Here is a 17,442-nt window from a genome sequence, read left to right as displayed (position 1 = left end):
CCTAGAGCCAGACATCCTGCAATGTGAAGTCAAGTGGGCCTTAGGAAGCATCACTAAGAACAAAGCTAGTGGATGTGATGGAATTCCAGCTGAGCTCTTTCAAATCCTGAAAGATGATGCTGTGAAAGTGCTTCACTCAATATGCCAGCAAATTTGGAAAACGCAGCAGTGGCCACAGGACTGGAAAAGGTCAGTTTTCATTCCAATCCCAAAGAAAGGCAATGCCAAAGAATGCTCAAACTACTGCACAATTGCACTCATCTCATACGCTAGTAAAGGAATGCCTAAAATTCTCTAAGCCAGGCTTCAGCGATATGTGAACTGTGAACTTCCTGATGTTCAAGCTGGTTTTAGAAAAGAACCAGAGAACAAATTGCCAACATCCGCTGGATCATCAAAAAAGCAAGAGTTCCAGAAAAACATCTATTTCTGCTTTACTGACTATGCCAAAACCTTTGACTATGTGGATCATAATAAACTGTGGAAAATTCTGGAAGATATGGGAATACCAGACCACCACCAGACCTGCCTCTTGAGAAATCTGTATGCAGGTCAGGAAGCAACAGTTAGAACTGGACATGGAACAACACACTGGTTCCAAATAGGAAAAGGAGTACATCAAGGCTGTATATTGTCACCCTACTTATTTAACCTATATGCAGAGTACATCATGAGAAATGCTGGGGTGGAGGAAGCACAGGCTAGAACCAAGATGGCCGAGAGAAATATCAATAACCTCAGATATGCAGATAACACCACCCTGATGGCAGAAAGTGAAGAACTAAAGAGCCTCTTGATGAAAGTGAAAAAGAGGAGACTGAAAAAGTTGGCTTAAAGCTCAACATTCAGAAAACTAAGATCATGGCATCCAGTCCCATCACTTCATGGCAAATAGATGGGGAGACAGTGGACACAGTGTCAGACTTTATTTTTGGGCGCTCCAAAATCACTGCAGATGGTGACTGCAGCCATGAAATTAAAAGACGCTTACTCCTTGGAAGGAAAGTTATGAACAACCTAGATAGCATATTAAAAAGCAGAGACATTACTGCCAACAAAGCTCTGTCAAGTCAAGTCTATGGTTTTTCAGGGGTCATGTATGGATGTGAGAGTTGGACTATAAAGAAAGCTGAGCGTCAAAAAATTGATGCTTTTGAACTGTGATGTTGGAGAAGACTCTTGAGAGTCCCTTGGACTACAAGGACATTAACCCAGTCCATCCTAAAGGAGATCAGTCCTGGGTGTTCATTGGAAGGACTGACGTTGAAGCTGAAACTCCAGTACTTTGGCCACCTGATGTGAAGAGCTGACTCATTGGAAAAGACCCTGATGCTGGGAGGGATTGTGGGCAGGAGGAGAAGGGGATGACAGAGGATGAGATGGTTGGGTGGCATAACCAACTCAATGGACATGGGTTTGGGTGGACTCTGGGAGTTGGTGATGGACAGGGAGGCCTGGCGTGCTGCAAGTTCATGGGGTCACAAAGAGTTGGACATGACTGAGCGACTGAACTGAACTGATGAAGTTTTATTGTTATTGTTGAATTACCTAAGAATGTGTTTTGAGGGTAGTGGTGATGTGTTTTATAAATAGCTAAGATGCTTACCTACATACTGGGCATGTTTTCTTTTTTCTCACCTCACATAACATACCTTAGATAGTCTTTTGGAAGATTCACAACTATGGTCTGCACATGGCTTGGGTCCTTTTTCAGTGTCTAGAGATGAAACTGAGAAAATAAATTATATTTTATCATGGTTCTAAAGTACTATATCACAATATTTAAATTGGCTTTTGAAATATAAAACAGGCCATGTGTCTAATATTTCTATTCCAGTAAAAACTAAAGCAATTTTCCAAATGTTAAATCACTCTTTTTAAGTAAAAATCTAAGGTAATACTGTGTTTTATGTAAGTTAAGAAAACCTCAGCATTGCAGTAAACTTAAGAATTAATCAACCAATTTGATAGTATTTAGAAATTCATTTCATACAATTTTTGAAAATGAAATTATTTTATCTTTTGTACCATATAATGTATGTATGTATTTATTTTACCTTTTGTACCATATATGTGGATATATGTATGTATAAATGTATTTATTCATTCAATAGTCCACTTAACTTTACCCATATAATACTGTGTATATCATCTGACTGACTCAATTCTTAATCTCTACAAAGAGATACATCATTATAATACTGGAAAATGAAAGAGGCTTAATAACTACAGTAGTAGCCATGGTAACTAAAATGATGGACATGTTCATACCTGAGTGCATTCGTGTATCTATTTATTCAGTAGGTAGTTATCAAGAGACTATTACTTATTAAGAGTTATTCTAGGAGCCTCAAATATATAAGTGATCAAAATCTACAAACTCCCTGAATTTTGGAAATTACATTCTAATGCATAAAATTAGAATAAAGAATGATACATACAAACAATAAACAATAATCATTAGAGAAACATTTTATGTTGTAGGATGGTAAATACAAGAAAAGAAAGAGCAAGGAAAGAATTCTATAGGCTACAAAACTGCCCTCCAAGTGTGAGAGAGAAATTAAAACTTCCTTCAGTAAGACGAGCTGAGGGAGTTTGTGACTGCTAGACCTGGCAGCGAGAACCGCTCAGGAAAGTCCTACGGTGAAGTGAGAAAGCACCAGACAGTGACGTGAAGCTGTGTGAAGAGAGACAAAGACCTCAACAAAGGTAAGCTCATGGACAAGGGTCAAAGTCACCATTACTGGATTCAGACTGGATTGTATTTATACAGCAATCTTATATATGTAATTTAAGAGTCCAATATACCTAACAAAAAGACAGTCTAAAAGCTAGTATTATTGTAACTTTGGTTTGTAACTCCACGTTTGTTTTATATAATTTGAGAGACTAATTCATTTAACATAATTATTAATTTATATTTTGGGGCACACAATTTATAAAATAGTAATTCTATGTCATCAGCAACTGAAAAGAGTGGGACTACAGCTCTTAAAGGACATTTTTCACATATAGTATATATAGAAGCTAGGTTTGTGTAATTCACACTACAGTGTTATAAAATTAGGAATGTTAAATGTAATTCCCACAGAACAAAGAAAAATCACTACAGAATATACACAAAAAGAAATGAGAAAGATTCACATTTAACTACAAAAAAATCAACTAGACAAAAAAGACTATAATGAAGGAAATGAAAAACAAAAGCAAAAACAAAGTATCAAAATGGCATAGGTAAATCCTGCATTATCGATAATCAATTTAAAAGTAAATGGGTTAAATTCTCAAATCAAATGATAAAGATTTAAGAATGAATAAAAAACATAATCCAATTAGATAATGTCTCACTTAAAGAGTTGCTATACTCATGAGAGATAGAACAGACTTAAAATCAAGAAAGGGTATAAGAGACAAATAAAGATACTACATATTTATAAAAGATTTAACACAGCAAGAATACGTAACAATTATAAACACTTACATATAATATCAGACCATGAACATTTCTGAAGTAAAAATTAACAGAATTCAAAAGAGAAGTGCACATGTCTACAGTAATATTTGGAGACTTCAATATCTCACAATAATGGACAGTAAGAGTCAGAAAGAAGATAACTTTGGAAATAGAGGTTATTAATAACACAGCAATAACCCAACACTGGATGACTGTAGTGGTGGATTCTAACAACAGTCAGAAGAAGAATTGATACCAGTCCTCTCAAACATTTCTAAAAAGTTGAAGAGGAGATAACACTTCTAAACTCATCTTTAAAGGCCAGCATTACCTGAACACAAAAGCCAGACAAAGACACTGTAAGAACAGAAAACTACAGATCATAATCCTAATTAACACTGATGCAAAACTCCTCAACAAAAGACTAACAAATCAAATTCAGGTGCTTATTAACAGGATTATATACCATTAGTAAGTTGGATTTATTGCTGGAATTCAAGAACAGGTCAACGTAAAAAAATTAATCATTGTTATATACCACATGAAGAGTGAAGGGGAAAAACCCACAGGAACATCACATTTGATGCAGGAAAGGCATTTTACAAAGATCAATATAATTTCATGAAGAAAAAGGCTAAAAAAGACATGAATAGGAGGAAAATAATGGAGCATAATAAAACCATATATAAAAATCCATAGCAAACATCACACTGATAAGCAAAAGACTAAAAACTTCACCTCTACAATGAGAAGAAGGTGCACATTTGCCATTATATCTCAAGACAGTAATGGAAGTTCTAGCCAGTGTATTGTAGCAAGAAAAAGAAATAAGAAGTATCCAAATTGGAAAAGAAGTAGGAAAATTATTTCTATTCACAGATGATATGATCTCATAGGTAGACATTTAAAGTTTCCAAAAATAAAACTGTAAGAATAAATAAATGCAGCAAAGTTGCACAATACAAAGTCAACATGCAAATCAGTTGCATTTCTATACACTACAGTGAATACCTTTTTGGTGCTATTACAAATGGAATCACTATTATAATAGCATCAAAAAGAATAAAATAAAATACTTAGGAATTAACTAAAACAAGGAGATGAAAGATTTATATCATGAAAACTGCAAAGCATTGTTAAAAGTGAAAGAAGATATAAGTAAATACAAATGCATCCGATGTTCATAGATTGGAAAATATAATACTGCTAAAATGTCAATACCAGACAAAATCTATAGATTCAGTGCAATCAATATCAAAATCCCAACTACATTTTTTGCAGAAACAGAAAAATCCAATTTAAAATTCATGTGGAATCACAGGGGACTTCATATAGCCAAAACTCCTGAAGAAGACTAAAGCTAGAAATCACAATTCCTGATTTTCATAGTTTACTACAAAGCTGCAGTAACCAAGACAGTGTGTTATTGGCATAAAGACAAAAACATATACTAATGGGATAGACAACACAGAAATAAGCTCTTACATAGTGGTCAAGTGATTTCTGAGAAAGTGTCAAGACTATTCAGTGGGGAAATGACAGTCTTTTAATAAATGGTGCTAGGAAAACTGGATATCCACATGCAAAAGAATGATTCTGGATCCTTACCTAATAGCCTATATACAAATTAACTCAAAATGGATGAAAGGTCTAAATATAAGAGCTAAAACTATGAAGTTCTTAGAAGAAAACTTATGGCAAAAGCTTAACTGGACTTGGCAATGGTTTCTTTGATATGTTATCAAGGGTACAAGCAATAAAAGAAAAAACAGACAAAAATTTGAAAAAAGTATCATGTGCATCAAAACACAGTTTGTCAAAAGGCAACCTACAGAATGTTAGAAAATATTTGCAAATTGCATATCTGCTATGGGATAAAGATAAAGAATATTTGGAGAATTCCTAAAACTCAAAATCAAAAAACCAAACAATCAGATTTAAAAAATGGGCAATGAACGTGAATAGACATTTCCCCAAATAAGATGTACAAATGGCCCATAAGCTCAGAAAAAGATGTTTAACAAAACCAATTACTAGGGATATGCAAATCAAAACTATAATGAGACATTATCACATACCCATTAGGATGAATACTATGAAAACAAAAGAAAATAATAAGCTGGTGAAGACGTGGTGAACTGGAACTCTTGTACACTGTTAGTGGGAATGTAAAATGTTGCAGCTACTGCAGAAAACAGTGCAGCAGTTCCTCAAGAAAAAAATTATTATTATGACCCAGGAAATACACCATTCAGTATATATCCAAAAAAAGAACTGAATGTGGGGTCTCAAAGAGATACGTAATGACCCATAAGCAGCATTATCCACAACAGTACACTGTGAAAACAACCCAAGTGGCCATCGGTGCATCCATGGAGAAGCAAAATGTATATACACAGAACAAAATATTATTAGATCTCAAAGAGGAAGGAAATCCTGCCATATGTTACAACATGGAATGAAATTTGAGGACCCGTTGCTAAGTGAAATAAGCCAGGAACAAAAAGAAAACTACTGTACGATTCCACTTACATGAGAATTCAGTTAAAATCACATAGATAAGATAGTAGAATGGTAGATGCTAGGGGATGCAGTGATATTAGCAGCTTATTGTGTAACAGAAATAGAATATCAGCTTTCCAAGCTGAAAGTGTTTTGGAGACAAATAATGAAAACAAATAGGCATGAATGAATTTAGTACAACTTAACTGTATACTTGAAATGGTTAAGATTAATTTTATGTTATATGTATCGTACCACAATAAGAAAATGAAAAAATAAATAAATAAAAGAATTAAATCAGACTCCTCTTCGGAAACCACGCAAACAAGAAGAGAATAGTGTGAATGATTTTAAACACAGTATTGAAAGGGGGGAGAAAAAGGCCACCAAACTAAAATACTGAATTCCATGAAATTATTCTTTAAAACTGAAGTTAAAAACAAAGACTTTCTCAGAAAAACAAAAATTGTCACCAGAAACCCAGCCTTGCAAGAAACATTAAAAGAAGTTCTTCATAAAGAAGAAAAATAATATGTGCCTAAAACTCAGACCTTCCCTGGGGGTACATGGTTAAGACTGCATGCTTCCAACACAGGGAGCATGGGCTCAGTCTCTGCTCTGAGAAACTTTCACACACCTTGGAGCACCACAACCACGGAGGCTGCAGGCCACAACTGCAGAAGCCATGCACCGACAGCCTGCGCTCTGCAGCATGGAAACCGCCACAGTGAAAAGCACCCCATTCTGAATTCTGCAAAGAGAGAAGGCCTGTGCACAGCCAAGAAGACCCAACACAGCCAGTGATAATAATAACTAAAATAATTTTTTAAAAAATAAATAAAATATAGGAAGCATATAAGAAAAGGAATGAAAGAATATAAATATATTTTTCTTATTTTTAATTGATTTGACAATAGCTTGTTCAAAATAATAATGTGAACAATGTACTAACTGACTAAAATTTATGGATGAGTAAAACAAATTACTACATTTTTATAAGGGAAGAGAGGACAAACTTTGCAATTCTATTGTAAAGTGACTGTGGTGGTGGTTTAGTCACTAGGTCATGTCTGACTCCTGCGACCCCATGGACAGTAGTCTGCCAGGCTCCTCTCTCCATGGGATTCTCCAGGTAAGAATACTGAAGTGGGTTGCCATTTCCTTCTCCAGGGGATCTTCCCGACCCAGGAATTGAAGCCAGGTCTGCTGTACTGCAGGCAGATTCTTTACCAACTGAGCTTACAAGGGAAGCCTTAAAAGTGATTGTATTACCCATGAAATGGTACAGCAGTATTTGAAAGTAGACTTGTATTAGTTGTAAAAGTCTACAGCAAACTATAGGGCAACCACCTAGAGTAAAAATAAATTATAATTGATATGCTAAGAGAAACAAATGGAATCATATAAATGGTTAATCAAAACCAGAAAAGGCAGAAAAAGACAAAAAAGAAACAAATGGGCAACAAACACAGAAAAGTAATGAATGTGGTAAATATTAATCCCACTCCATCAATAAAAATTTTTAAGTCAATGGTTTAAAATCACCAATTAAAAGACAGACTGTCAGAATGAATTTTTTAAAGACCTAATTATATCTTGTCTACAAGAGACCTGCTTTATACACAGAGACACTGATAGACTAAAAGTAAAGAGGTGTAGAAAAATATATAATGCTAACACACACACAAAAAAATAATGCTAACACAAATCAAAAAGCAATATTTACTTCTGACAAAAGAGACATCAGGGATAGAAAAATTATCACAGGAAAATGTCATTCTATAACAGTAAAGGAGTCAATTTTCCAAAAAGACACAACAGGCTTTAATGTATATAAGCCTAAAACACATTGTTTATATTCATGAGATAAAAACTGATAGAACTATAGGGGAAAGAACAACCTACAAATATGCATAGAAACATCAATATGTATCAGTAACTGACAACTCTAAAAAGCAAAAAAAATCAGTAAGGACACAGTTGACCTGAAGAGCACAATCAATCAGCTGGACCCAACTGATAATTACAGAATATTTCATCCAGCTATAAAAGTTCTTCTTAAGCTCACATGGAACATTCACCATGGCATACCACATTCGGGCCTTTAAAGATACTTTGAAGATTTTTTAAAAGTAGAAATTATACAATGTATGCTCTCAGACTACAATGAATTAAACTAGAAATCCATAACAGAAAGATACCTGGAATGTCCCAAAACAAATGGACATTAAATAACAGACTACTATGTAACACACAAGTAAAGACATCTCAAGAGAAATTTGAAAATATTTTGAAGTAAATGAAAGCGAAAATACCACTTACCAAAATTTTCAGGATTCAGTAAAAGCAGTGTTTAGAGAAAAACTTAGTGCCAAATTAAAAAATTAGAAAAGAAGAAAAACAAAATCAATACTTAAAGCTTTTACTTTTAGGAAAATAAAAAAGGACAACTTTAACAGGAGAAAACAGAAGACAAATATAAAAACTAGAACAGAAATGAATAAAACTAAAAATAAGACATGAGCAGAGAAAATAAATGAAATCAAAACTAGCTGAAGAAAGAACTGAGAAGATGAGATTTAAATAAAATAGAACATAGAAAAAAAAAAGAAAATTGGTTCTTTGAAAAGATCAACAAAATTGACAAACACCTAGAAAAAGAAAAAACAAGAAATGAAAGTAGAAGACATTATTATCTACCTTTCATAAATAAAAAGGATTGTAAGAATATTATGCACATTTGTATGCCAAAAATTATTAAGAGATAACCTAGATGAAACAGATAAAAATATAAATTATCTAAACTGACCCAAGAAGAAACAAAATATGAGCAGGCACACAACAAAGAGATCAAATCAGTAACTGATGATCTTCCAATAAAGAACACCCTGGACCCAGTCACTTGAGTGGCGGGACATGATTAATTAATTAAACCAAGATAAAAGATTCACTAAAAATAAATAAACTTCTATACACTAGAGATGAACAATGTAAAAAAGAAAATTATTGCACTTGAATAGCTCCAAAGCAATAAACACACATAATAATAACTTTATCAAAAGGTGCAGAACTTATACACTGAACAGTATAAAGCATCGCTGATAAAAATAAAGAAGTCTGCTGTGGTCTAAACATTTTATGTCCTCTCCCATTCACTTGTTAAAAACCCTAATGTACATTATGATGGTATTAAGAGACAGAGTTTATAGGAGGTGCTTAAGTCATAAGAATAGAGCCTCAATGAAATCATTAGACCTTCTAATATGTGAGGACATAATGAAAATCTGTAACTCTCAAGAGGGTTCCTGCCAAACATGGTGGCACTGTAACCTCAGAATTACAGCTTCCAGAAATGTGAAAAATAAATTTCCATTGTTTATAAGCTACCCGGTTTACGGTATTTGTTACAGCAGCCCAAGAGACTAAAACAAAGTCCTAAACAAATGCAAAGATATCCTGTGTTCATGGACTCAAAGACAATATTGTTATGCAAGTAATACTGGTCAAAGACATCTATAGATTCAATATCTATCACAATGCCTACCAAAATCCCTATCTCAACCCAATGGCCTTGTTTGGCAGGAATGGAAAAGCAAGTGTGAAAAAACATGGAACTGCAACTGACTTCAAATAGCCAAAACACTGTTGAAAAGGAAAGACAAAATCTAAGGACTGCCACTTCCCAATTTCAAATATTACTACAACAAAGCCTCTATCAAAATGTTATGATTGAAAGAGTGTGGTACTGGCACAAGGACAGGCAGAGTCCAGAAATAAACCCACATATCTGTGGCTAAGTAACTTTCAACAAGGGTACCATGACAATTTAATGAGAAAAAAAGGTCTCTTCAAAATTGGTATTGGGACAACTGTACATCCACATTCAAATGTATGAGGTTGGACCTATATTTCACAGCATATACAAAAATTAACTCAAAATGAATCTGAGACCTAAATGTAGACAGCAAACTTCAAAATTCTTTGAAAAAAACAAATTGAGTACACATAAAGCAAAATGAACTGAAATAAAAAACCTAATATACTTCAAAGAACTAAAAAAAAAGAAAATCTCACTAATGCCAACTTTATTAGAAGAAAGGAGATGATAGATTAGAGCAGAAATAAATGAAATAGAGATAGAAAAATAGAAATGATTAACAAAACCAAAACTTGGTTTTTTAAAAGATTAGCAAAACTGACGAAGTTTAGCTAGAATAAGAAATAAAGGAGGACCCAAAAAAGTGAAATTATAAATTAAAGAGAAGACATTACTCTGATACTATAGAAATACAAAGGAGCCAAAGAGACTTCTATGAGTAACTACACACCTAAAATTGAACAACTTAGAAGAAACTGGTAAATTCCCAGAAACTGAAATCTACCAAGACTAAAGCATAAATAAACAGAAAATTTTCGACAGATCAATAGTAATTAGAGATAGAATCAGTAACCAAACCCCCCACCCCACCCCAAAACTCCAGAACCAGATGGCTTCACTGGGGAATTGCATCAAATATTTGAAGAACTAATGCTAATCTTTCTCAAACTTCTAAAAATTGAAGAGGAGGTCACACACTTAAATGATTTTACAAGGCCTGATACCAAATCCAGATAAGAACACTAACAGGAAAAAAAAAAAAAAAAAAAACCAACCTACAGACCAATATTCACGATGAATATAGATGAAAAATTCTCAACAAAATAGTACCAAGCCAAATGAAGAGCAGGTTAAAAACATCAAATAACATAAGCAAGTGCAATTCATCTCTGAGATGCAAGAAGTTTCAACATATGTAAATAAATAAATGTGATTCATTACATTAACAGAATGAAAAAATTAAAATCATATGGTCATCTCAATATATGCAAGAACATAGCTGACAAAATCCAACAACTATTCAAAATAAAAAAATCTCAAAATTGGATACAGAAGGAATATACCTCAACATAATAATGGCCATGTATAGCAAGTCCACAGCTAACATCATGCTCAACATGAAAGGTTGAAAGATTTTCTTCAAAAATCAAGAATAGGAACAAGAAAAGGATGCCCATTGTCATTATCCCTATAATAACAGAACTGGAAGTCCTAGCTAGTTCAGTTCAGCTCAGGTCAGTCGCTCAGTCATGTCCAACTCTTTGCGACCCCGTGAATCACAGCACACCAGGACTCCCTGTCCATCACCAACTCCTAGTTAGGCACGACAAATAAAAGACACCTGAATCAAACAAGACGTGAAACTGGCTTTGTCTGCATATGACTAAAGACTGCACCAAAAACTGTTATACTTTTTAAGAGAATTTGGGGAGAAGAAAATGGTAACCCAGTATGGCAACCCACTCCAGTAGTCTTGCCTGGAAAAGTCCATGGACAGAGGAGCCTAGTGGGCTGCAGTCCATGGAGTTACATGACTGAGCACACATGAATGAGGAGGGTGGAGGGAGATGGGTTAGTAGCAATAAATTGGTAGAAATAAAATTTAAAAAGAATTTGTATACATTTCACAATGTAAAATTAATACCCAAAATTGGTATAATTTCTATTTAATAACAAATTATCTGAAAAGAAATAAAGAAAACAATCCTATTTACAATACCATAAAAATATATGTAGGATTAAATTTAAACAAGGAGGCAAAAGATCCATGCAATGCAAACTGTAAGACAATGATGAAGGACACTGAAGAAGACACAAATAAGTAAGGTTATCTTACGTTCATAAATTGAATGGAATTAATATTGTTAGTACAGCCATACAACTCAAAGCAATCTATGGATTCAATGCAATCTCTACTAAAATTCCAATGTATTTTTTAACAGAAATAGAAAAAAATTCTGAAATTTGTATAGAATCACAAAACACCCCAAATAACTAATGCAGTCCTAAGAAACACAAAGCTGGAAGTATCACACTTCTAATTTCAAATTATACTACAAAGGTGTAGTTGTCAAAACAATATGGTAGTGGCATAAAAACGGACACACAGTCCCATGGAACAGCACTGACATTTCAGGAAATAAACCTATGCATGTAAGGTCAACTCATATTTGACAAGAGAGTCAAGAATACTTAGCTGAGAATAGGTACTCTACACAACAAACAATACTGGAAAAACTGGATATTCACATGCAAAAGAATGAAACTATACTCCTATCTTATACCACTCACAATAATTAGCTCAAAAAGGATTAAAGACTTAAATGTAAACCTAAACCATAAAATTCCTAGGAGAAAACACAGGGGAAATGTTCCTCAACAGTGGTGTTAGAAATGACTTTATGAATATGACAGCAAATCACAAGCAATGAAAAAAAAAATATACAAATGAGACTACATACAACCAAAAAAGGCTTCTTCAGAGCAAAAGAAACAATCAACAAACTGAAAAAACAACCTAGAGAATTGTATAAGATATGTGATAATCCCATAAATTTGGTAAGACAAGAATATTCAAAATATATAGGAAACTCATACATTTCAAAAGCAAATAATAATAATAATAACCCAATTAAAAACTGAAAACAACCTGAACAATTTTTTCTAAGAAGGGATTCAAATGGCCAACAGGTAAGTGAAAAGGTGCTCAAAATCACAAATTATCAGGGAAATGAAAGTCAAAGCCATGACAGACTACCCACACCTGTTAGAATGATTATTATCTAAGAGGAAAGTGTTGGCAAGGATGTGGAGAAAAGGGAATTCTTGTACACCATTAGTGGGAATATAAATTGGTATAATTACTAGGGAAAACAGTAAGGAGGTTCTTAAAAAATTTTAAAAAAAAGAACTACCATATGATCCAGAAATTCCAGTTCTGGATATAATCTGATACATGTCTGAAGGAGATGAAATCACTATCTTGAGCTATCTGTACTCTCCTGTTCACTGCAGCATTGTTTACCACACTTAAGGCAGAGAAACCACCTGGGAGCACATCAACAGATGAATGGATAAAGCAAATGTGGTGCACACATAAAACAGGAATGTTACTCAATCATGAAAAATGAAGGACTTTCTGCCATGTGTAACAACACAGATAAAACTTAACAGCACTTGTGAAACAAGTCAGACAGAGAAAGACAAATCCTATATGATTTCACATGTAGAACCTGCAAAAAACTGAACTTAGAAAAAGAGAACATACGGTGATTGCCAGGGGCGTAGGATGACGGAAACGAATGGAAGAGGACAAAGAATGCAAACAAGTTCAGGGATGTGATGTAAAGTACCCTACCCCCACATTTTGGGCACAAGGGACCAGTTTTGTGGAAGACAATTCTTCCACAGATGCAGGTGAGGATGGTTCCGGCGGTAATGTGAGTGATGGAGAGCAGCTGATGAAGCTTCCTCACTCACCCACCACTCACTTCCTGCTGTGCAGACTGTCTCCTAACAAGCCAAGGGGTTTGGGGTGGGGAACCCCTGATATAGAGCGCAGTTATTAGAGTTAATAACAGTGGTGGTTTAGTCGCTAAGTCCTGTCCTTCTCTTGCAACTCCATGGACTATAGAACGGCAGGCTCCTCTGTCCATGGGCTTTCCCAGGCAAGAATACCAGAGTGGATTGCCATTTCCTTCTGCAAGGTATCTTCTCAACCCAGGGATAGAACCTGAGTCTGCTGAACTGCAGGCAGATTGTTTACCAACTGAGCCACCAGGGAATAATACTGTATTGTATATTTGAATGTTGCTAAAAGAGTAGATTTTTAAAGTTCATTACTGCAGAAATAAATAAATGGTAACTATGTGCGATGATCAATGTGCTTAACCTTATTATAGTATATATTATAGTAAGCATTTTGCAATGTATACATACATCAAATCCTCTGAACTTACATATTGTTATATGTCAATTACAAATCAAAAAAATAAGGAAAAATTGAAAATTTTTATTGTTATTCTTTAATTCAAAGGACCTGAATAGACTTTTTTCCAAAAAAGATAGACAAATGTATTTCCATAAGCACATGAAAAGATGCTCAACATCATTATTCATGAGAGAAATGCAAATCAAGCCCATTGTGAACACCATCTGTTTTCTCTAATAGGTTCAAGCCCACTTTCTGGTTTTCCAAAAGCTATTAGGGGACTTACAAGATGGTGGAGGAATAAGACATGGAGATCACCTGCCCACGAACACATCAAAAATACCTCTGGAACAGCTCCTACAGAACACCTATTAAGTGCTGGCAGAAGACCCTAGACTTCCAAAAAGGCAAGGTAACCTCCACAGGAGGAGGAAGGGCAAAAGATGTAAGAAAAAAAAGAGAAAGAGAGAGACATAAGAGCCTGGGATGGGATCTGCATCTTGGGAAGGCAGCTGTGAAGGGGGAAAAATTTCCGCACACTCAGGAGCCCCTCTCAAGCGGAGAAAGCGGGGACCTCTGCACCCTCAGAGCGGAGAACAGCAGCATGTGCTCAGGAGGTCAGTGCCACCAGCGATCCCCAGCCTGAAACGCTTGCTTCCGTGCCTGCTGCGGCAAGCGGGTTCCGGGTGCTAGACTAAGACGTCACGGGCCAGACCCCAGGGAGAAGCCTGGGGCTGACTGCCATAAGGGTACTGTGAGGAGGCCAGTACGACAGAGCTGAGGAAAACCAGGGAGGCAGGTGAGCGCTGCTGTGGGGCCTCTCTGGCCCCGCACGCACAGAGTCTGCAGGACACAGCCTTCACAAGTGCCATAGCTGGGACGAGCCGAGGCTCGGGGCCCCAGAGGTAGGTATGCTGGCCGGCCACCACCCTAGGCAGGACTAACCACAACTGCAATCTGCGGTCCCAGAGGGGAGAACACAGGCTGCTTGGCTCTGCCAAAGCCTGCGTGAATGCCAGAGGCACGGGGCAAGATGCTGCTCTAGTCCCGACCCAAGAGACTGCCACCAGGTTGTGAGCAGGCGTTAAGTCACTGTCCACCCTTTCCTGGGAGCCTAGGCAGCCTGACTCTGCTGAGAGACCCACAATCCAAGATCAACACCTGGGGGAGTGCAAAACTTGCCTCAGACTGTGGCAGCTTCCCACAGGCCTCAGCCGAAGCAGGCCCTCCCCACACACCCCAGCTGTGTCTACCACCCCTCTCCCTCTCCCCAGCCTGACTAAGCAAGTGAGCCCTAATAAGCCACTGCTGTCTCTTACTCTTATCTGGGATGGGGACAGACACTGAAGGGAAGCCTACAAGCAGAGGCAGGGCTAAAACCAAAACGGACCACCATGGGATGTGTGACCAGGGAAGAGGATGGGAACTGGCTCCTACAAGCTGAGGTGCAGTAGATTAAATCCCTGCAATTTGCTTGAGACTGTGAACTTTGGGGTAACTGTGCACTTCGGTAGCAAGTACAAGCTGGATAAGGCCAGATCTCAGTATGAGCTGAACCATAATGCCAAGAGCAGGCCCAGAGATCTTCCTAGAAATATCAGAGGATTTTCTGAGTAGGGAGATTGGCTGGAGGTCACCGTATAGCGAGAACAATGAAGAACAAAGGAGGATATTCTTCTTACTACCACTATCTCTACATATATATTTTGGGTCTTTTTTGGTATTGTTCTATTATTGTTCTTTTTCTGTTATTCCTTTAATTTTTTTATTTTTTTACTTGTTCCTTTTAAAATTGCTTTTATTTTTAAATAAATTTATTTTATTTTATTTTCATCTAATTTTTCAATACTCTTTCATCATATTGCATTTTTATCCATGATTTTGGTTTTGTAGTTTGCCAGTCTAGTTTTCAGTATTTGTTTTCACTTCTAAGTTTGTTTATTGGATTGACTTCTCTCTTCATTTTTGGTTTCTGTTTTCACTCTTTTTAAATCTTTTTTCTCTTTTCTATTCTCTCTGTGAGTGTTTCTTTGGCTGTTCCTGTCTGGGTGTGTTGCTTTCACCATATGTCTTGAGTGTTTGTCCATTCTTTTTTTTGTTTGCAGGGGCACATACAGACTGAAAGAGAGTGGCTGGAAAAAAATATTCCATGCAAATGGAAATCAAAAGAAAGTGGGTGTAGCAATACTCAGATAAAACAGACTTTAAAGACCATTACTGGAGACAAGGGCACGGCATAATGATCAAGCAATCAATCCAAGAAGAAGATAACAAAATTATAAATATATATGCACTCAGCATAGGAGTACCTCAATATACAAGGCAAATGCAAACAAATATAAAAAGGGAAACTGACTGTAACACAATAATAGTGGAGGACTTTAACACACCCCACTCACACCAATGGACATATAATCCAGATAAAAATTAAAAATAAATACAAGTCTTAAATGACACATTGGACCAGATGGACCTAATTGATATCTCCAGGATATTTCATCCAAAAACAATGGAATTCATTTTTTCTCAAGTGCACCTGGAACATTTCCCAGGATAGATCACATCTTAGGTTAGTAATCAAGCCTTAGTAAATTAAAAAAAAGAATTGATTCGAGCAATTTTTTCTGAGCACAATGCTATAAAATTAGATATGAAATACAAGAAGAGAACTGTAAAAAATACAAACACATGGAGGCTAAATAAAACGCTTCTGAATAACCAAGAGGTCACTGAAGAAATCAAAGAGAAAATTAAAAAATAAAAATACCTAGAAACAAATGACAAATAAAACACAACTCAAAACCTATGGGATGCAAATGCTAAGAGGGAAGTTCATAGCAATACAAGCCTACCTCAAGAAACAAGAAAAGCATCATATAAACAACTTAATCTTACCCCTAAAGCAATTAGAAAAAGAATTTTTAAATACCTCTAAGTTAGAAGAAGGAAAGAAATCATAAAGATCAGAGCAGAAAGGAATGAAAAACAAATGACAGAGACAATAGCAAAGATCAACAAAGCTAAAAATTGATTCTTTGAGAAGATAAATAAAATTTACAAACCATTAGACTCATCAAGAAAAAGGGAGAAGACTCAAGTCAATAAAATTAAAAATTAAAAAGGGATGGTTATGACAATGCAGAAATACAAAGAATCATAACAGACTATTACACACAATTATTTACCAATAAAATGGACAACCTGGAAGAAATGGACAAATTCTTTAAAGTACAACCTCCAAGACTAAACTAGGAAGAAATATAAAATATGAGCAGAGCAATCACAAGCACTGAAATCAAAACTGTGATGAAAAATCTTCCAACAAACAAAAGTACAGGGCCAAATGGCTTCACAAATGAATTCTACCAAACATTTAAAGAACACCTATCCTGCTCACACTCTTCCAGAAAATTTCAGAGGAAGGAAAACTCCCAAGGTCATTCTATATAGCCACCATCACCCTGATACCAAAACCAGACAAAGATACCACAGAAAAGAAAATTACAGGTCAATATCACTGATGAACATATACACAAATGTCCTCAACAAAATTCTAGCAAACAGACTCCAAAAACACATTAAAAGGATCATACACCACAATCAAGTGGAGTCTATCCTCGGCATGGAAAGATTCCTCAAAGCAATCTACAGATTCAAAGCAATCTGTATATAACT

At 35.7% G+C, this 17,442-nt stretch overlaps 1 protein-coding gene across 5 annotated transcripts in view; it reads right to left on the bottom strand.

Moving 5' to 3' along the window:
• Nucleotides 1-17,442, bottom strand: part of LOC122674603 (zona pellucida binding protein) — a 112,576-nt gene that overhangs the window by 55,993 nt on the left and 39,141 nt on the right. For all 5 annotated transcript variants that reach the window (XR_006335005.1, XM_043873098.1, XM_043873101.1 and 2 more), the window contains one exon: nucleotides 1,653-1,729. Coding sequence is in view for 4 of the 5 variants with exons in the window: in XM_043873098.1 (XP_043729033.1) it covers nucleotides 1,653-1,729 (77 nt within the window). In the remaining variant the exon portion in view is untranslated. The remainder of the gene's footprint in view (nucleotides 1-1,652; nucleotides 1,730-17,442) is intronic.

This window comes from Cervus elaphus, chromosome 18, assembly GCF_910594005.1.
Source record: "Cervus elaphus chromosome 18, mCerEla1.1, whole genome shotgun sequence".
Classification (NCBI taxonomy): Eukaryota; Metazoa; Chordata; class Mammalia; order Artiodactyla; family Cervidae; genus Cervus; species Cervus elaphus.
Note: the sequence above shows the minus strand (reverse complement) of the source record. Positions and strands in the feature narration are given on the sequence as shown.